Source organism: Dama dama, chromosome 4, assembly GCF_033118175.1.
Source record: "Dama dama isolate Ldn47 chromosome 4, ASM3311817v1, whole genome shotgun sequence".
NCBI lineage: Eukaryota > Metazoa > Chordata > Mammalia > Artiodactyla > Cervidae > Dama > Dama dama.
In genome coordinates, this window is record NC_083684.1 from 10,016,115 (window position 1) to 10,038,400 (window position 22,286).

General features: G+C 39.9%; 1 protein-coding gene across 7 annotated transcripts in view; it reads left to right on the top strand.

The window, feature by feature from the left end:
- The window catches only part of CNTNAP4 (contactin associated protein family member 4), a 265,683-nt gene that overhangs the window by 237,940 nt on the left and 5,457 nt on the right, over nt 1–22,286 (top strand). For 5 of the 7 annotated variants that reach the window (XM_061133985.1, XM_061134034.1, XM_061134026.1 and 2 more), the window contains 6 exons: nt 1,300–1,539; nt 3,013–3,237; nt 4,623–4,756; nt 5,577–5,664; nt 20,422–20,640; nt 21,317–21,388. In XM_061133985.1, the coding sequence (XP_060989968.1) occupies nt 1,300–1,539; nt 3,013–3,237; nt 4,623–4,756; nt 5,577–5,664; nt 20,422–20,640; nt 21,317–21,388 (978 nt within the window). The remainder of the gene's footprint in view (nt 1–1,299; nt 1,540–3,012; nt 3,238–4,622; nt 4,757–5,576; nt 5,665–20,421; nt 20,641–21,316; nt 21,389–22,286) is intronic. The other 2 variants (XM_061134018.1, XM_061134042.1) reach the window with 2 other exon arrangements.

Here is a 22,286-nt window from a genome sequence, read left to right on the forward strand (position 1 = left end):
ACGTTGTATGTCCAAGTGCACTCAGAGGTTTCGTTGCCATTGAGACAGTGCTTTATATACTGAGTCAGGTGACTGTCTTGGTCTGATTCACAGCCTTATGTCTGGCCCACCACAATCAGTATTTCTTGGGAGCCTATGCCTGTATTTTTAAGAAGCCTTCCCCTGAGATACTCATATTCCTGACGTTTGAGAACCTCTGCCTTACGGTGTGTGTGTGTTAGCCACTCAGTCATGTTCAATTCTTTGCGATCCATGTGCTATAGCCCCCCAGGCTCCTCTGTCCATGGAATTCTCCAGGTAAGAATACTGGAGTGGGTTGCCATTTCCTCCTCTGCTGCCTTAGGATGGCAGGGTCTGATTCTTCCCAAGCTCTTAAAACCTCTTCAAGGGCGGCTTGGTAAGTGCATGTTGTTACCTGTCATTCAATAAATGTTACACCACTGTGTGTCTCCATTAATCCACTTCCCCAATATTGTTGAGAATCTTTCCAATCTTAAGGCAACAAACACTGGTCCAACACTAGGAAGAAATTCACTGGGAAATACACCCAAGAAAAGTAGATACTCTGGTGCTCAATCTGATCCTGTGTGTTTTGATGAAAGGATAATGACCAAAGGATCAAATTAATGCACTGTCAAGTTAGAAGAACTCAAGGATTCCTTCATAATTCTCACTAATGAAAGCTGTCCCGGCATCAGGATTAGGTTTCAATATGAAGGACAAGCACATGTGTGGAGCCTGCCTGCATGCTAAGAAGCTTCAGTCCTGTCCAAGTCTTTGTGACTCCATGTGACCTCAGGGGAGCCCACCAGGCTTCTCTGTCCATGGGATTCTCCAGGCAAGAATACTGGAGTGGGTTGCCATGCCCTCCTCCACCCACAAATATATGCTTATTAAAAATTGCAAGAAAAAATTAGTTTCTACATAAGAATGTCAATACATATCACTGTTATTTTGAATGAAAGTGAAATAGAGCCTTTAATTTGTCCTTTAAAATAAAAAAGACTGATTTTAAAAGTCTCCAATTTAAAATTTTATAAAACTCTTTTAGAAAACAAATCTGTAACAAATTCAACCTTTGGGGAAAAAAATGAATCAATGAATTTTATCTTTATGAATTCTTTTAATAGTATGTTGTCACAAATTGTGCTTCCAAAAGCATATAGACCCTTCCGACTCCGGCCATTCTCTGTTTAAGGCCATGATTTTGGCCTCTATGAGGCCTCAGTCTTGCTTGGTCTTAAAATCCTGAACAAAACAGCTCGGAACCTGTTCACATGTGCAACATTTGCCTTGTAGGTGGAACGGCCACCCGGCAGAGGGGCTTCCTGGGCTGCATTCGGTCTCTGCAGTTGAACGGAGAGGCCCTGGACCTGGAGGACAGAGCCAGGGTGACCCCGGGAGTGGAGCCGGGGTGCGCGGGGCACTGCAGCAGCTACGGGAGGCTATGCCACCACGGGGGCGCATGCAGGGAGAAGCCCAGCGGGTTCTCCTGTGACTGCACCTCCTCCGCGTACGCCGGGCCCTTCTGCTCGGACGGTGAGTGTGTCGGGTCCCCCCAGCAAGACCGACCCCACGTGAATAAAAGCTCCAGCAGTTCTTTTCTTTGTAGCTATTTAAAACAAAAATATTTCCATTCCTGAACATTTTTTGGGGGGAGGGCAAATTGCCTATTTGATGCCCATGACATTGCATTACTTAAATGTTTGCCTCAGTTCTTTAAAAACTGTCTTTTAATGATAAGCCTTCTAATAGTCGCCTCTAGTGGTATAAAATGTCAGCCGCTCCATTTACTGTTTTCTACCTACTGTTAATGCTCTTAAATAATACAGGTGTCAACAGCCAGTCCCATGGGGGCAGTTCTCATTTTTAAAATCATTACAAGCTTTGTTGTTATTTTTGAAGATGGCCAGCCATGCAAAGACATTTGGGAAGCCTTGTTGTTTGAGCAAACAAATATTATTTAGCAAACAGGACTAGAAATAACTTTTCCATTGAGCATCGATGTGTAACAAAATAGAGATACTCAGGCACCTTGTTCTGTGAAATGCTGACTTTCTGTTGGTGAAGTGAAACAGTGGACCATTTTTCAGCTGGTCTTGTTCACTGATCCACGTCATGGAAGAAGGGAAAAGCTGAGTGTAGCACTTAGTGTTCTGAACAGACTTCTGTGAATAGACAAACATTTGCTACACCTTCATAGTTCCTCATAGAAAATTGTCATCCAGTTTAATTCAATTGCTTTACTTAAGTGTTTCTGGACTACTGAACCTTTACCTGAAGAAGACTAATGAAAATTGGCCTCAAACTGAAGCAATCCTACTTTGCAATAAAAACATTTGGGATTATTTAAAGGAAAGTTGACCAAAATTAACTCTTCAAATCATCTATTTTCTATCAGGGATAACTTATCATTTAAAATCAACCTTGGGTAATCAACCACTGCTTCTGCCTTTCTATAATTATCCGGTTTAAAGTTAGAACTAAGACCATGTCTTTACAAGAGCATGTCTTCAATTTCTGAATCTAAATGATTTCCAGGTCATCTGGCAAAGTGTAATCGGGAATGTTATTCTGCATCCACATAGTATATAGGATTTAAAATGAATATTGTGCATAGTAAAAATAAAATAAACAGACAAAACCCCTGAAGCACTGAGTGGAGATGTTGCCACATTATCCATGCACATCACCTGCAGCTCACATTCAGCAACCATACAGTGAAGAAGCGAAGAGTTCTGGAATCCCAAACTAGTTGCCCCTTCCACCATCCTCTTCATTTTTATATAAATATATTTGGGGTGTGTGTGTGTGTGTGTGTGTATGAATTTAGGATATTAATCCTAAATTAATAAATACTAATCCTAAATGAATAAATCCTAAGTATTAAAATCACTTATGTAAGTAAAATGATTTTAAAAAATTTTTAAATTTAAAAAAGTATCATAACTGAGACCACTGAACAATCCTTGTTCTTCAATTTTTTAACATAAAATGTGCTTATCATTTCAGAGATTTCTGCCTATTTTGGATCTGGCTCATCTGTGACTTACAATTTTCAAGAAAATTACTCCTTAAGTAAGAATTCCAGCTCCCACGCGGCTTCGTTTCATGGTGACACCAGGCTGAGCAGGGAAACGATCAAGTTTAGCTTCCGCACAACACGGACGCCAAGCCTGCTGCTCTATCTGAGTTCCTTTTATAAAGAGTACCTTTCCGTTATCATCGCCAAAAATGGTGAGTGCTGTTCAGATGAGAGAAAATAGCATCAGAGCATTAGATCCGCAATAATGTGGATGCTTCTCGTGTTCTTGCTTCTCAGACACAAACAGGAAAAAAAGTGTGCCTGCTTGGTGTATTCAGTATTGTTTTTCAGTGCTGTCGGGCAAATGTAATCTAAAAGGATTATTTAAAATACTTAAAATGCCTTTATAGCTTTACAGTTTTGGTAATTTAACATATTCTGTGTGAATTTTTAATTTCTGTACATAAAATATTTATTATAATTTATTATTGCTAGAACATCTTTACTGTTCCATGTGATTGTCAGTACCAATTTTCTGGTTCATTTTGAAATAAAATGCCTGTTTGTACATAACAAATATTTCCTTTAAATCAAAGTAGAGAAGTTTTGAGAGAATGTTAGCTAATTAGCATTATGTATAAGAAAATGTCCACAAAATAATCTCTTGGTTCTGATTTTCGGCAATAAAGTAGTCATGGGTACATCAGTGCAGGATAATGCTGTGTGGTTTAGGATGTGTGTGCTACAGACACCCACTTACTGTTGTTCTCGTCCCTTTATCTGGGTTAGAGATAAAAAATTTTATGAATAAATTGTCTGGGTGAGGAAAACAAAGGAACATACAAACATGCAGATGTATCATTTCAACTAAATCAAATATGGCCCAAGGGCACTGAGCACCAAATTAGAAAAAATATTGTTCAATAAGTATATTCCTCCTAACAATATATATTTTGAGCTTGAAGTTTATCTACATATATTTGTTAAACTGAAAGATATCCTGTGAAGTAGATTTACTGCCATCTTTGCAGGCAATTAAATGAGTAGTAGTAACTCTAATAGTAAGTTTGGCTTAAAACTATTCATCTCACCCTAATTTCATTCCAAACTCTATAACCATCACCACTTGAAAAATATTCCTTATCTTTAGTAAAACTGTATTTGATAATAATAATTCCATTCATCAGTTGCATTTCAGGAATGGTAGGCATATTTTTTGAAAGATGAATTACATATTCAGAAAGTTACTGCAATATTCCACAGTAGTTTGGCATTTCATAATATATTAAACCTTATTATTTTAAGTCAGAGGCTAGCACAAAGATTTGCATGTGCTTAATTGCATATTTGACAAATTAAATATTTGCAAGAAAGAGCCTGCTTATTTGCAGCATATTTGCTCTTAATTTTGGGGAAATAGTGCAATTTCACATGGAAACTGACTTCTAGGAATTATGATGAAAGTGTACAGTCAAATGAACTGTTGTGAATTCTTCCTGAGGAATTAGTAAGTAACAAAAAAGGACTCTGAGTTTTTTTTAAGGCATTTTAAAAAATATAATTTTAACTAAACTATAACTTTTCTCCTCTACTTTAGGAAGTTTGCAGATCAGGTACAAGCTAAATAGATATCAAGAACCTGATGTTGTTAACTTTGATTTCAAAAACTTGGCCGATGGGCAACTTCACCACGTAAAGATTAACAGAGAAGAAGCAGTGGTCTTTGTGGAGGTAATAGAGAAAATACAACAGAAGCAGTGGTTACAATTAAGCTCCCCAGCCTGACGGACCTGCAGCAGAAATTGGATAATGGATAGATTAAATAAAATCATTCTTCCAGTGCCACCCTTACACAAATCATAGACCATCATATGTGTTCAGTTTTTGTAGCAATAGGATTCGGTTTAAGAGATTAATAGTATTTGATACTTAAAATTGCCAAACTTTCCTATTTGTTTTACTTTACTCTTTTAGTTTAGCATAATCTACTATTGGCAGAACTGTTGCTACTCTCATGAAACCAGTTTACTTCAGATGGTTGTACATGCAGCCATATTTCTTGCACAGAAATTAATGATCACAATTTCAGAATGAATTTTAAAATGATGTGAATTATAGCAGAGAAAGTTGAATTATTCACTCTACCAGCTTTTGAAGAAAAGCACATATGTTTCAGCCCTCTAGATACAGGAAAATTTCTTAGCTGAATGACTCAAGTAAAAATACCCAGCTAAGTAAAAATATGAAGATGAAGATAACTTGTATCTTTTTGTTGGTTTTCTCCATTTGAATTTCTTATACAGTGGAGAAAAATAGTGATATAAGGGGATAGAAGGTAGGGTGCACTGGTATCTGAGGGTAGCATAGAAGTAATTTAGAAAATATTATTCACCTGTATAAATGACTGACTTTAAACTTTGTTTTTCTAATCTTTGGGGCCATATTAACAATTGCTTATTTTATCATTTTCTTTTGTCTTCCTTTGCTTCCTGTCCTCTTCTCAATGACAACATCCGTGTGGACATTTGCATCTCATGTAACAATTTTGTAGATTGATGAGAGCATGAGGAGGCAAGTCCACCTGGCATCAGGTACAGAACTCAGTGCAGTCAGATCCCTTGTACTGGGCAGGATTATAGGTAAGTAAAAGGAATGGCCTTTTGCCTAATCATGATGCATAAACACGGACCAGAAGAGTCATGTTTCAGATATGCGCGTGCGCGCACACACACACACACACACACACACACACACACACACACAAATTCATCATGCCCAAAGGAACTGCTTTGCCTTATTTCAGTTGTGAAGTGAATGATAATCAGGGCAGAAACTGTACTTTCTCTGGGGTGTGTGTAATTGTGAGCTGGGGCATTTTGTAAGATGAGCAAGCTTCCTCCTTGAATAGTAACGCCATGCTGGTGTCTGCCCTATGTCAGTCCAGCATAATGAAACATGGTCTCACTCTCACACTTCAAAAATATCGAATAATAAAGGTATAAATAACACACCGTATAGCAATCAGCTGCCAAACGTATAAACCATCATCTAATGATAGCACTAGGACTAGGTCAGAAGAATATGGAGGAGAAAGCAATTGCCATTCTGCTGGTTAGTGAATATGCTTCAGGTTGTGGCCTGGATCCTGTCTGCTTTGTTGAAGGCAGTGGCCAGCCACTCCTGCTGACTTATAGTATAACCCAGTGTCTGTCTCAATGCCTTATAATTCTTGTTTCTATCCACCAGTCACCTGGGATAATAGCATGGAAATAGAAACACACTCTTGCCATTTTAGCATCAAAACGTGTGCTTTATAAAGACTTGCCAACAAAGACTAAACGGAAAGAGGGGCAATACATTTTAAAAGAGATTTCCTTTTTAGATGTAACTGTGAGGTTGGAGGACTTCCTGTAGTCTGATCTTCATTCCTAGTTTGATATTTCACATTAATCTGGAATATTTTGTCCAAGATAGTAAATGAAATATTTTCTTTTTTGACCTTTTCAATTACTTGTACCTTGATATATCTTTTCTTACATTCCCTGTACATAATGTTAGAATCTTGAGAATGCTTGATTAAACCTGTGGGTGAATGATCAGATATTGGCTTTGAGAAGGTTAATACTAAAGTTTACAAATATTTATAGTCTTTCTAGCATTGTGACAGGCGCCAATGTTGTATGCTCTTATTCTCCAAATAAAGGAAATATGAATTGAATTGTTCTTCTAGTATGCTAGATGGACATGAAATATATGTGTAAAGTACTACTTAGATATCTGGAAGCTTAACTGGAAATCCCAAGTGAGTTTAATAGCATAAATCACATAAATTCAACTACAGTAATAAAAAAGATCAAATAATTATAGTAAATCTCAATTTCAAGAGTTCCTCAGTCTAGCAGGGTCTGAGTTGAGGCATTTTACAAAAAAATGTAAAATTAAAAAGATTGAAAATTCTAACAACTATGCATAATGTTGATAAAATCATATTTTTGAAGAAACAGCATCTTCAAACTTAATGCCAGATTTGCTGTTGAAAATATTTTGTGTGAATAGAAATATGTTAAAATATTATAAAATAATTGGGAAACTGACCTGCATTCTATGAGGAAGATTGTATTAATCAAACAGTAGACTAATAATATTCATTATATAGATACTTCTTTCCCTTTTTATAATGAATATTGCAGGTTAGTAAGGAATTAAAGATGTTAATGTTTTTACTCAAGAATAGTGTATTATTGAAACTCATATCACTCATGCTGAAAAACAAGATTAAAGTCCAAGTTCCGCAGTGAACTTTAGAGTCTGAATCAATTAATTCTCCTAAGAATATAGGTATGAATTAATTGATATCCTAAGGTGTGAATCCTGACCAAAGACTAACATTGCATGTAAATCATGTGTAATTCAAAGGAGACTAATAATTTATGGTCATATGGTGTGGTATATGTATGCATTTACAACAAAATGTTATGTAGTATATTATTACATTTTAATATGCTGTGTTCATTTATGGTTAAAAATAGATGCTAAAATGGAGCTATTCGTTTTCCAGCGAGTTGCTCCATCTTGAAGTTTGTATGTTAGTCACAGTCCTCCAAGAAACCATTGTCAAGACAAAATTAACTGTGTGAGGGTTTTATCAAGGGGACACTTGTGAAAGAGAGCGTGAGGAGAGAGCTTGTCAGACTGCATGCAAGCCTCCTTCCAGTGGGGAGAGAGGGAGGGAAAGTTAGAAACGCCCTGGACTTCAGCTTGCTGGGGGAGCCGAGTCTGTCGGCCGCCAGGGGAGTCTCGTGTCTCCAGAAGGTGGGTGTGCCTTGGCGTCCCCGCTGCGGTCAGCTCTTGCCTGGGAACAGCGGTGGGAAGCAAGGCCCTGGCCCAAGCATGAGGATGAGTGTCAGAGCCGACACCTGGGGCCCTCGGTCGGTTCCTCTCACCCAGTTGGAGGTCTGTGAGGCACATTCTCATGGCCTCATGCTAACCAACTATGGTTTTCATTTTTATAAGCCCGTTTGGTTCCCTTATCCATTTAGCACATATGCTGGGATCACCTGTTGTGAACACAGAGAATGCCAGTCAGCAAGGCAGACGTTGCATCTGCCCTCACAGAATTTATGGTTAGTGGGAGAACAGATAATCAATCATAATACACAATGTTCCAGTGTATCTAATTGAGTGTAGCATACCCTATGTTGCTTGGGATAAAATAGCTCCAAATTATCCTCCAAAGTAAAGAAGTTAAAATATTGTGGAACTCCCCTGGCGGCCCAGTGGTTAGGATGAGGTCTTGCACTACCATGGCCCTGGGTTCAGTCTCTGTCAGGGAACTGAGATCTTGAAAGCTGCATGGTGCAGCCAAGAAAAATAGTAAAATACTTATATCATTTTACAATATCTGAGTATTTCTTTTAAAGGAGCAGAAAATAAACATTAGCCAATTTTTTTAGAGTTGTCATTTGCCTACATTTTCAACCAAAGACTCAAGGATATGACCATCCACTGCCATTTCAGGTGGACCCCAGAAATAAAGGGCATTCTTCCCCTGTTTTTCATACTCATTCCTTACACTTAGGGAGAATCATGGGAATAATTTTGGATTATTGTCACTGTTAATCAATATTACTAGCAGATGTTGAGAGGAGGGTAAATTTTAGAAATCATATCAATCTGTACTGTGATGACATGAAAACCATCTCTAACTCCCTACTACACTTAAAATATTTGAGGACTCAGTAACTTTGGCAGTGATAGTCATTAGTAGTTGGGAGCTGGGTTGGGAAGATCAAGCTCTTTGCCAAAGCAGCTCAATTCAGACACTCCTATATTCAATAAAGTACATTACATTTGCTTTTCATATTCAGAATTCACTATAAGGTGAAGCTCTGGATTCTGTGTCTGGATACTTTAATATGTTAGGATAGATTTATGATTTATTTGAGTAAAAGCTGGATGATTATTTGCACTCATCCTGAGCAGTAACTTTTGTATATTGGAGGTGATTGATGACCATTAAAGATCATTTCTCTCTTCTGAGGCCACAGAGCCAGGAAGTGCTCTTGGATCACTGTGGTGGGATTTAGGCCAGATGTAAATAAAGTCTGTAGTCAGCCAGGAACGGACATCCACTTACCCTGATGAAGAGCTTTGAGAACGATTCTCCATGTGTCAGGAATCCTTTATGTAAAACCCACTTCAGAGCCCAGAGGTGAGGAAAATATGTGAGCCAGGTAAGCTAAGGGCACTGCAATTGTGTAAATATATCGTGAAATGTCTCTTAAGATAATGGAGGGTTTATTTTAAAAGAGAAGTACCATTTGGAGCAAAAAAATAGAGTCTACTTTAAAATCACTTTTTTGTATTCATCAGGTTTATTTTTGAATATTTTGATAATTAAAACATAGACCATCCTCAGTACTTGGCATGACTTCATCCTTAGCGTGGCTGTAGTCATTTCCAGACACAGCTATATCATTTTGAAATTGGCCATACCTAGAAACTTAAAAACAGCCTTTCTCCTCATCGTGATACATGAGCATTGATCAAAAGTGTCATATTCTAAAAGCAGAGAACACTCATGATGTTGAAATGTTTAATCTGATTTTAATTGTAGAGCAAATGATAAGGTAGACACTGGGATTTTGTCAGAAGCACATATAATCACAAGTACGTGCTCCAGGTGGGATGGGCAAGTGTATGCCGTTGACAAGGATTTGGCTGTTAAACATCATAAAACAGAGATCTACTTACACTTCAATAGAGAGCAAATGATAGAAGCCAAAACCCCAAATCCCAAATTATATATCAGCTGCCAAAACCTAGAAACCCTCAGACAGTGATAAAACTCAAATAATTTCTAAAATAAAAAGGAGAAAGCAATTGTTTTATTTCTCTAGTTTACTGATGTGCTAGAAAATGTACCTGCACCAGGAATAAGTAAAAAATAAAACCACGATCAGGGCCTTACAGTACTGTGTGAGTGAATTTGTTAAAGACCAGGCATTGACGGATGAGAGAGGGAGAGGATGCAATTGACCGGAGTCCGGATACAGGACCTTCGGGGTGGAGAGAGGGCACAGCCACAGCAGAGACATGGGTCCGGCCAGCCCAAGGTCTGCAGCTCTGTCAGAGCAAGGGCAGCGAAATGTGAATTCTGCTCGTGTTGTCTGTTAAGTATAGCCAAGGGCTGGAGATGGTTTCCATGTCATCAGAGTAAGATATTGCTTCCTCTAAATCATCCTCCTTGCTTGGGAGCTGCTAGTAATGCTTGTTAACGATGATTGGAGCTAAAAATCGTTCCTACAGTCCACTCCCATTTGTAGAGATGAGGACAGAGAAAACACTTCCTCCATTTCTGTTCTTCCTTCTGAAGAGGCAGACAGTCTGATGTCATTTCTTTGTTCAGTGTGTTCAAAATGTATTAACTACTGAGGCCAAAGTGAATGATTCCTCAATCAGCTCCTTTAAGAGACCTACTTAACCAAAGATTACAGAAAAAGACATCTCTCCACGATGTAATTAATCAAAGGAAATATACAGGTATAAAGGTGTTTGGCTAATTCATTAAGCATTTATTGGGTCACAATTCCACTACATGGAAAAAAAATGTCTCTGTTAAGATCGTTACATACTCTTGAAATTGCATAAAAGCCTCTCATAGCATACTGTGCCCACATTATGAATAATAACATAATTTAACCTGTTGCAAAATGATTGAAAATTACTGTTCAGAGGCTGAGTGATGTTTACAGCGACGACTTATGACTTTTGTGTGTGAGAAATGTCATGGTGCAAGAACACGAACAGCAGAAACCGGTTGGTACATCTTGGTGGGAAGAGGCAGGTTGCGTCAGATAAGCTGGGTCCATCTTCCTCGAAAAATTAATAGGCTGCATTACATTGGTTTTGGTTATCCAAACTCGTTAACTTCAGTTATGAGTTCTTTTTTGTTTGTTTACGGATTTATTTGTTATGTTAGGAGAGTTTTCTTAGTCTGAAGATGTTTTCACTCTCGCGAGCAGTAGCTTTGGTATATTTAAAGACAGTGACAGTGGGGATCATTTGTCTCTTGTGAGGCTGCAGAGCCAGGAAGTAACTCAGGTTTCTGCAGTGGAGACCTGGGCCAGAGGTAAATAAAGTGTGTGGTCAGAGGGAAGAGGATGTCTACTGCACCTCCTCAGAAGAGCTCAGGAACAGACCTCAGTCACAGGGATATTTTATGTCAAACCTGCTTCAAAGCCCAGGGGTACATAAGAAGGTTTAATTCAATTACTTAAGGACACTGTGATTTTGTAAAAGTCCAGTCAAATGACACTTCCAATGCGAGTGGTCGTGCTGAAAGCAAAAGAGAAGCTCAGGTTACCCCGAGATGCCTCACTATAAATAGCTTTTACATTAATCAGTTCTCAAGGTTGTGTCTCAGAGAAGTAGGCTTGGTTGGCATATAAATACCTTTTATGAAAAGCTGACATTATCTGTACTGTATTCGCTGTCTGCTTTGCCATTTTCCTTTTCTGCTAACTTTTGTCATTGTTACATCCTAGTTGTACTTGCCTATGATGGTAAAAATGTCCCGCTGGGTTTTAGCGCTGCTCCTCTGAGTCACTGCACCGTTTTCTGGCAAGCTCTCTTTATCTTTATGGATTAAAGGCCTTGAGATCCTTTCTTAAGATGGCCCCGTTTCCATAGGTATGGTCAAACTACTTAGGTTTGTTTTGAGGTTTTTTGTTTTGCTTTGTTGTTACTGTTGTTTTGAGAGCCACAAGAAGTTTCATGAAGCACTTCTGGTTTTAATTGTTCTTCATTTATTTCATATCCTTTTCAGAAACAGTTTCCTCTCTCTGGGTAATAAACAGAAAAGTGCTTCAAACAAATTTTAACTCCTTGGTACTCTTTTTTTTTTTTTTTTAGAACTTTTGGGAGAAGATTTCTTTACAGAAGCAGAATTCATTCCCTTGGTTGGAAGATAAAGTTGAGGCTAATTTTTTAACAGGCAGGATCACCCTCAAAATCTGGGTTGCTTAGGGATTTTTATAACCAGAAACAATCTAAATGTAGTTGTCTTATCAGGATTTCAATGAAGTAAAGAGATATTTGTTTTCAATTCCTCCACCTGTCCTGCTCTAACACTTAGATGTTGTTGATATTTCTGGAGTCAGATAAAAGGAAAGATGGATATTTTTGCTCATTGGCTGTATTAGCCCTGTTCTCAGTGCAGCTATCAGCTAGGCGTTGCTTTTAAGCAACTTAATATAACTGCTAATTTCATTTGGACTTAATTCTGGGAAGATGGCTGCAAAATCTCATAGTTTCTTTCTCTCCAACTTCTAATTTCAACCCATTTATTCTCCTGAAACAAGGGTGTTGATGATCCAGCCCAGCTGGTGTGGTTGCCTAGAGGCTGCCCGTGAGACTGCATTCTGAGACTTCCTGCTTCTGGTTGGGAGGGAGCCTGGGGCCCAGCCTACAGGAGCCTTAGGGGAGACCCTGAATTGTACGGATCCTGAGAAATTCTGGGCTTGTAGAGATCCCTGGACCCCGTGGGGAAAGGGCAGCGTTGGAAACTCAGGGCTTCTGTCTTCCTGCTTTGACTGAAATGTGAGAACTTCCTCAGTCCTGAAATTTGGGCCAAGTTTTCTGTATCCTGAAGTTGAGTGGGTGTTTGGCAGGTTTTTTTCACTGACAAGGATGGCTGATACACTGTCTACCTTCTCTGGGTGTCAACCACCTGAAGAAACAGTGAAGGAGAATCAACCAGCAGGTGAAAAAAACAACCCTGTATACAACCCTGGATTCATCAGCGGTCAGATGGGGGAGAAACCAGAACAACCAGAAGTAAGCTATCCAAGGAGACAGACCCCATCCTGAGGGAAATCTAGCAAGAGCAATGCAAGGAAATTCTAGCCAAGCAAAAAAAGACCTTGAGGAACTAAAAGTATGATTTTCCCAGACTTAAAAAAAAAGTTATCTTTATGGATATTTGAAATCGTCCCCTGGAGACACATGAATGAAGCACTGTCGTTGTTATTCAGCGGCTCAGTCATGTCTGATTCTTTGCGACCCCATGGATTGTGGTGCACCAGGCTCATCTGTCCTCCACTCTCTCCCGGAGTTTACCCAAATTCACATCTATTGAGTCAACGATGCTATCTAACCATCTCACCTCTGCCGCCTGCTTCTCTTTTGGCCTTCAATCTTTCCTAGCAACAGGGTCTTCCCATCAGGTGGTCAAAGTACTGGAACTTCAGCTTCAGCATCAGTCCTTCCAACAAATAAAGGGTTGATTTCCTTTAGGATTGACTGGTTTGATCTCTTTGCAATCCAGGAGACTCTCAAGAGTCTTCTCCAGCACCACAATTCAAAAGTATCAGTTCTTTGGTGCTCAGCCTCTTTATGATCCAACTTTCACATCCATACGTGACTACTGGAAAAATCACAGCTTTGACTCTATGGACCTCTGTCAAGAAAGTTATGTCTCTGCTTTTTAATATGCTGTCTAGATTTGTCATAGCTTGCCCTCCAAGGAGAAAGTGTCTTTTAATTTTATGGCTACAGTCATCATCTGTAGTGATTTTGGAGCCTAAGAAAATAAATCTGTAACTGCTTCTACTTTTGCCCCATTTTGTTTGCCATGAAGTGATGGAACTGGATGCCATGATCTTAGTGTTTTGACTGTTGAGTTTAAGCCAGATTTTTCACTCTCCTCTTTCACTTTCATCAAGAGGCTGTTTAGTTCCTCTTTGCTTTTTGTCATTAGAGTGGTATCATCTGCCTATCTGAGGTTATTGATATTTCTCCTGGCAATCTTAATTCCAGCTTGGGATTCATCCAGCCCAGCATTTCACCTGACATACTCTGCATCAGTTCAGTTCAGTTCAGTCGCTCAGTCGTGTCAGACTCTTTGTGACCCCATGAATCGCAGCACGCCAGGCCTCCCTGTCCATCACAAACACCCGGAGTTTACTCAAACTCATGAGCATAGAGTCGGTGATGCCATCCAGCCATCTCATCCTCTGTCATCCCCTTCTCCTCCTGCCCCCAAACCCTCCCAGCATCACGGTGTTTTCCAATGAGTCAACCCTTCACATGAGGTGGCCAAAGTATTGGAGTTCCAGCTTCAGCATCAGTCCTTCCAATGAACACCCAGGACTGATCTCCTTCAGAATGGACTGGTTGGATCTCCTTGCAGTCCAAGGGACTCTCAAGAGACTTCTCCAACACTACAGTTCAAAAGCATCAATTTTTCGGTGCTCAGCTTTCTTCACAGTCCAACTCTCACATCCATACATGACCACTGGAAAAACCATAGCCTTGACCAGACAGACCTTTGTGGGCAAAGTAATGTCTCTGCTTTTTAATATGCTATCTAGGTTGGTCATAACTTTCCTTCCAAGGAGTAAGTGTCTTTTAATTTCATGGCTGCAGTCACCATCTGCAGTGATTTTGGAGCCCCCCCCCCCCCAAAATAAAGTCTGACACTGTTTCCACTGTTTCCCCATCTATTTGCCATGAAGTGATGGGACCAGATGCTATGACCTTAGTTTTCTGAATGTTGAGCTTTAAGTCAACTTTTTCACTCTCCCCTTTCACTTTCATCAAGAGGCTTTTTAGTTCCTCTTCACTCTCTGCCATAAGGGTGGTGTCATCTGCATATCTGAGGTTATTGATATTTCTTCTGGCAATCTTGATTCCAGCTTGTGCTTCTTCCAGCCCAGCGTTTCTCATGATGTACTCTGCATAGAAGTTAAATAAGCAGGGTGAAAATATACAGCCTTGATGTACTCCTTTTCCTATTTGGAACCAGTCTGTTGTTCCATGTCCAATTCTAACTGTTGCTTCCTGACCTGCATACAGGTTTCTCAAGAGGCAGGTCAGGTGGTCTGGTATTCCCATCTCTTTCAGAATTTTCCACAGTTTATTGTGATCCACACAGCTGAAGGCTTTGGCGTAGTCAATAAAGCAGAAATAGAAACTTTTTGGAAATCTCTTGGTTTTTTGATGATCCAGCAGATGTTGGCAATTTGACTCTGGTTCCTCTGCCTTTTGTAAAAACCAGCTTGAATATCTGGAAGTTCTTGGTTCACCTATTGCTGAAGCCGGGCTTGGAGAATTTTAAGCATTACTTTATTAGCATGTGAGATGAGTATAATTGTGCAGTAGTTTGAGCATTCTTTGGCATTGCCTTTCTTGGGGATTGGAATGAAAACTGACCTTTGCCAGTCCTGTGGCCACTGTTGAGTTTTCCAAATTTGCTGGCATATTGAGTGCAGCATTTTCATAGCATCATCTTTCAGGATTTGAAATAGCTCAACTGGAATTCCATCACCTCCACTAGCTTTGTTCATAGTCATGGTTTCTAAGGCCCACTTGACTTCACATTCCAGGATGTCTGGCTCTAATTGAGTGATCACTCCATTGTGATTATCTGCATCGTGAAGATATTTTTTGTACAGTTCTTCTGTGTATTCTTGCCACCTCTTCTTAATATCTTCTGCTTCTGTTAGGTACAACCATTTCTGTCCTTTATTGAGCCCATTTTTGCATGACATGTTCCCTTTGTATCTCTGTTTTTCTTGAAGAGATCTCTAGTCTTTCCCATTCTGTTGTTTTCTTCTATTTCTTTGCATTGATCACTGAGGAAGGCTTTCTTATCTCTCCTGGCTATTCTTTGGAACTCTGCATTCAAATGGGAAGATCTTTCCTTTTCTCCTTTGCTTTTCGCTTCTCTTCTTTTCACAGCTATTTGTAAGGCCTCCTCAGGCAACCATTTTGCCTTTTTACATTTCTTTTCCATGTGGATGGTCTTGATCCCTGTCTCCTATGCAATGTCATGAATCTCCGTCCATAATTCATCAGGCTCTCTGTCTATCAGATCTAGTCCTTTAAATCAATTTCTCACTTCCACTGTATAGTCATAAGGGATTTGATTTAGGTCATACCTGAATGGTCTAGTGGTTATCCCTACTTTCTTCAGTTTAAGTCTGAATTTGGCAATAAGGAGTTCATTATCTGACCCACAGTCAGCTCCTGGTTTTGTTTTTGCTGACTGTATAGAGCTTCTCCATCTTTGGCTGCAAAGAATATAACCAATCTGATTTCGGTATTGACCATCTGGTGATGTCCATGTGTAGAGTCTTCTCTTGTGTTGTTGGAAGAGGGTGTTTTCTATGACCAGCACGTTCTCTTGGCAAAACTCTGTTAGCCTTTGCCCTGCTTCATTCCTTACTCCAAGGCCAAATTTGCCTGTTACTCCAGGTGTTTCTTGACTTCCTTCTTTTGCATTCCAGTCCCCTATAATGAAAAGGACATCTTTTTTTGGGTGTTAGTTCTAAAAGTTCTTTAGGTCTTTATAGAACCGTTCAGCTTCTTCAGCATTATTGGTTGGGGCATAGGCTTGGATTACTGTGATAGTGAATGGTTTGCCTTGGAAAGGAACAGAGATCATTCTGTCGTTTTTGAGATTGCATCCAAGTACTGCATTTTGGACTCTTTTGTTGACTATGATGGCTACTCCATTTCTTCTAAGGGATTCCTGCCCACAGTAGTAGATATAATGGTCATCTGAGTTAAATTCACCCATTCCAGTCCATTTTAGTTTGCTGATTCCTAGAATGTCGACATTCACTCTTGCCATCTCCTGTTTGACCACTTCCAATTTGCCTTGATTCATGGACCTAACATTCCAGGTTCCTATGCAATATTGCTCTTTACAGCATCGGACCTTGCTTCTATCACCAGTCCCATCCACAACTGGGTATTGTTTTTGCTTTGGCTCCATCCCTTCATTCTTTCTGGAGTTATTTCTCCACTGATCTCCAGTAGCATATTGGGCACCTAGCGACCTGGGGAGTTCCTCTTTCAGTATCCTATCATTTTGCCTTCTCATACTGTTCATGGGGTTCTCAAGGCAAGAATACTAAAGTGGTTTGCCATTCCCTTCTCCAGTGGACTTCCCTGATGGTCCAGTGGCTAAGACTCCATGCTCCCAATGCATGGGGTCCAGGTTCGATCCCCAGTCAGGAAACTAGATCCCACGTGCTGCAACTGAGTTCACATGTTGCAACTAAGTCACAGCACAGCCAAATAACACTCTGCATAGAAGTTAAATAAACAGGGTGATAGTATACACCCTTGTTGATTCTTTTCCCAATTTTGAACCAGCCCATTGTTCCATGTCCGGTTCTAACTATTGCTCCTTATGTGAGTGAAGCCATGGACCCACACAAAAACAAGTCCTAAAAGAAATCAGGAGGGAAATTAAAGGCAGTTAATATTCATGCAGAGGAGGGTCAGCATGAATACTTGGCAGTCCAGAAGTATACAAGGGGTGAAACTGAACCAGTGGTTGAACACTCAACATATGGAATTTTCCAAGCTACAGATTAAAAGGGCCCACCATGTTCTATGCATAACTGAGAAGCGGAGATATACAACAGGAGCAATCAGATTAAAAAAAATCCCTAAATCACAGGGAATCTTGCAAAATGTAAGAAAGAAGAGCCAGAAGACACTGGAGTAATATGTACAGATGACTAAGAAAATAGGGCTGTGCAGAGTCATCCTTAAAACAGACACACAGAAAAATCACATAATCCATCAAGATAAATTTCTGTTCCATATCCACTCCATCACACTTTCTAATTTACTTCTTCATAGCATTATCAGTCTTCAAAATTCTCACCCATTCCTGTTTCATGTTTATTGTCTCCCCTGCTAGAATGTAAGATGCTCGAATAGCAGGGAATGTGTTTCCTGTACATTTAGCTCTTAAAACAAATATTGATTGGCCACTTGAAGTTTTGGAGCTTAAAGCTTTTTTTATACAATATTTTATAAGAGGTAGATATTTTCAGTCTAAAGGTATAGGATTTTAAAAAGTTGCCTCATATCAAGTTTTTACCAGAGAAGTGAATCTTATTTACTTACTTTTTGTTGTTGTTCTTATTCAAAACGTAAGATTATTTTTTTTTAAGGTCTATAGACATGTTATTCAAGATTTTAACCCTGGAGAAGAAATATGAGAAGCACTGTTCTGATTATGTTGCTATTAAAGTATATTCCTCTTTATTTCTTGTTAGAGTTTAAAAACAAAAAACAAAACTCTAAAGCAAGAATGCTCTCTTTTTCTAAAAATATGTATGTTTGAATGTATTTCCATCCATTCAAACGGGTGGCTGCTATGTGGCGGGACTGAGTTAGTTCTTTGGTTTATACACAACGGTGATGAAGCAGATTGCCTCCCAGGGCTCTTTGTGTGGGGAGGCAGGGTAGCCTGGTGGTAAAAACACAGCCTCCAGAGCCGGAACGCCTCGGTCTGAATACTGCATCCCCCAGCACAACAGGAATGTAATATAATCTCTCTAATGTTCAGATTGTTTTAATGTACTGTGATACTCATGATACTAAACATCTAATCAGTATTTTTATTTAAAAGGCATAAAATGTGAATGAAAATGGAACAAAAGTAAGTGTTCTTTGAAAACCTTGATATAGCAAAGACAGGTTCAATCAGAATTGATTTGCCCAGAGTCATTTCAAGAATAGCTCTCAAGTTAAAAAAAAAAAAAAAGCACCACAGAGGATATAAACAGAGTAAAAGAAGGAATGTGTCAATAATAAACAAAAGAACCCAACAGGCCTGGAGTCCAGTGCATGAGGCCAAAAACTGAGTAACCTCAGGAAAATCACTAAAATTCTCAACCTAAAGGGTCTTGTCTGTGTGTCTTAAATAGGTTATTCATGGCTCAGTTCAGTTCAGTTCAGTCGCTCAGTTGTGTCCAACTCTTTGCGACCCCATGAACCATAGCACGCCAGGCCTCCCTGTCCATCACCAACTCCCAGAGTTTACCCAAACCCATGTCCATCGCGTCGGTGATGGCATCCAACCATCTCATCCTCTGTCATCTCCTTATCCTCCTGCTCTCAATCTTTCCCAGCATCAGGGTCTTTTCCAATGACTCAGCTCTCGAATCAGGTGGACAAAGTACTGGAGTTTCAGCTTCAGCATCAGTCCTTCCAATGAACATTCAGGACTGATCTCCTTTGGGATGGACTGGTTTGATCTCCTTGCAGTCCAAGGGACTCTCAAGAGTCTTCTCCAACACCACAGTTCAAAAGCATCAATTCTTTGGCGCTCAGCTTTCCTCACAGTTCAACTCTCACATCCATACACGACCACTGGAAAAACCGTAGCCTTGACTAGACGGACCTTTGTTGACAAAGTAATATCTCTGCTTTTCAATATGTTGTCTATGTTGGTCATAACTTTCCTTCCAAGGAGTAAGCATCTTTTAATTTCACGGCTGCAATCACCATCTGCAGTGATTTTGGAGCCCTGGATGGGTTAAACACAAACATGCAAATTAAATTCCTTAGAAAAGTGCCTACCATATAATAAGCATTCATAAATACAATATTTATTTTATTAGTTTTTTAAAAGAGCTTCTCTGATGGCTCAGGCTGTAAAGAATCTGCCTGTAATGCAGGATGCATGGGTTTGATCCCTGAGTTGGGAAGATCCCCTGGAGAAGGAAATGGTTACCCTCGCCAATATTCTTACCTGGAGAATCCCATGGACAGAGGAGCCCGGCGGGCTGCAGTCCATGGGTCTCAAAGAGTTGGACATGACTGAGCAACTAACACTTTCACTTTAAAAAGAGAGACCGAAATGCAAATGTTGGCGTCCACATATGTGCCGCAGAGGGAAGAGGAATCCTACTGTTTTATGGTCAAGTTGAGTGGGTGGATGCATCATAGACTGATACCATTTGAATGTTAAAAATCTACAATTAATGCCCCTTGTTTAGATTTCATGCTTGCCAAGCATGAAATATCTTCTCCACTGTAAAATTATGAATTAATATTTTGACATTCAAACCAGTCTCTGTCCCACAATAGTCCCATATTAACCAAATGCTCATTAAAATGGGGGGAGGGTTATCTAGCTATAGGGGACGCACACTGTCTCGGGCTGAGTGATAGATGGACAGTGAAACAGGCAGTGAAGGCTGCATGGGGGTGAACGTTTTCACTGCTGGACATGAAGAGTTAGAGTCCCTGACAGTTTTGAGATACAGCCTCTTACGTAATATCTGCAGGAACCCAGGTCAGTTCATTATTGGACCTATTCTTGTAGAGGCTTTAATGATTTCCAGAGAGTTCTCAATATATTTAATTAGCCATGCTTAAACACTTGTCTTCATTAACCTGGGATATGTCACCAGTAGTTGTGGAAAGACTTAGTGGATCTCTCGTAATAAAGACAAAAGCAAAAGGAATTTAGTAGCTGAGTATATGTTGCTGCCGCGTCATCAAGACTCAGACTACTGCACTGTGGCGTTGCCTGTGGGCACCCTCTGTGTTACCAGCACTGCCACGTGTCTTTGGCTTCACAGGACACAGCGACGTGGACCAGGAGACAGCGCTGGCGGGCGCACAGGGCTTCCTGGGCTGTCTGTCTGCCCTGCAGGTCGGCCACGTGGCCCCGCTGAAGGCCGCTCTGCAGCCCCGCCGCCCCGCCCCCATCACCGTCTCAGGACACGTGACGGAGTCCAGCTGCGTGGCCCAGGCTGGCACTGATGCCACGTCTAGGGAGAGGACACACTCCTTTGCAGGTGGCGTATGGTTTTCCTTTACCCAGTCACAAACAGCACGTCCCCCGAATGTTAAAAGCTCCTGATGTTTCTGTGACACTGTATTCCCAAAATGATTTCTTTTTCCTTAATTTATTTTTAATTGGAGGATGATGACAGTATTGTGTTGGTTGGGCTTCCCTGGTGGCTTAGACGGTAAAGAATCCGCCTGCAGTGCGGGGGACCCAGGTTTGATCTCTGGATTGGGAAGATCCCCTGGAGAAGGGAATGACGACCCACTCCAGTTTTCTTGCCTGGGGAATTATATGAACAGAGTCTAATGGGCTACAGTCCATGGGGTCGCAGAGCCAGACAAGACTGAGCAACTAACATTTTCACTTTTCCTTGTGTTGGTTTTTCATGCATCAACGTGAAACAGCCATAGGTATTTGAAATGGATTCTTAAAACTGGTTTTAACCTTCGGTTCTTTCCCATTTCTTTTTTAGATTCTCGATTCTCAATTCCTTATTCATATGGGTCATTGCATGTGGGTATTGCATAAGTTTACAGTTACAGACATCCCACATTGACCTCTATAATTCTGTTCTGATTTCAACTGTTTATGAATTTTTTTTTGTTTGTTTATGAATTTTTAAAAAGTCTTCTTTTTACTATCCTGTATCACCCCATTCCCCTCTTTTTTGTCCTTTAATGTAGATCATTCCGGAACAAGAGATGACAGAGAACCCCTCACTAATACAATCAAAAGTGACTCTGCAGTCATTGGAGGTAACAGAAAGCATGAATGAGCTCTTCTTCGGTACTTAATATCATTGCTAATAATGGTGAATATTTAGCATTATAGACACTATCTATAGGACTGCTGGTAAAGATTCCGCCTGCCAATGTAGGAGATGCAGGTTTTATCCCTGGGTGGAGAAGATCCCCTGGAGAAGGAAATGGCAACCCACTCCAGTATTCTTGCCTGGGAAATTCCATGGACAGAGGAGCCTGGCGGGCCTCAGTCCATGGGGTCCCTAAAGAGTCGGACGCTGATCACAGAGTACATGAAGAATTTATACATGTCCCAAGAGTTATCAGTGAATCCTGAGGTCAGGAAGGTGGTTTATTATTTATATTGGATTGTCATATAGTCTTCCTAAATTTGCAGCTTCCTTGGAGATTTCCAGTATAAATAATTGATAATTTCACTGAAATACCACACTCAAGTATGAGTATTAGATATTCATTAGGACGTAGTACTAATAATGAATATCATTTAGCTTTATAATGGCCATCTGCACTCCCTAGGGTGTTCTGATTGTATTTGAGGAAGTGTCATTTTTTGGTTTCTTGGACACATCACTGCTTCTGCAAGAATTTATGTAACAAGTTGGAAAATGCTGAGATGAACATTAAAAGCATGTGTTTATTGTTGCCTTAATGCTTAATAAAGTGGATTATTTTCATGGTTTAGATGCTCCTCTCAATGAATATTACAGTTGTATTTGCATTTTATCAAATACTAAGCTAGTGGAATAAAAGTAGTTTATTACTTATTTTAAATTGCAAAATTAGCACCAAAAGATTTAAATATATCTTCCTGGCAGTAGAGCAGCATATTCTCTGAGACATAACTTATTCAAAACCAAGCTCCAACAAAAACCTTTTTCTTCCTGATTAATGT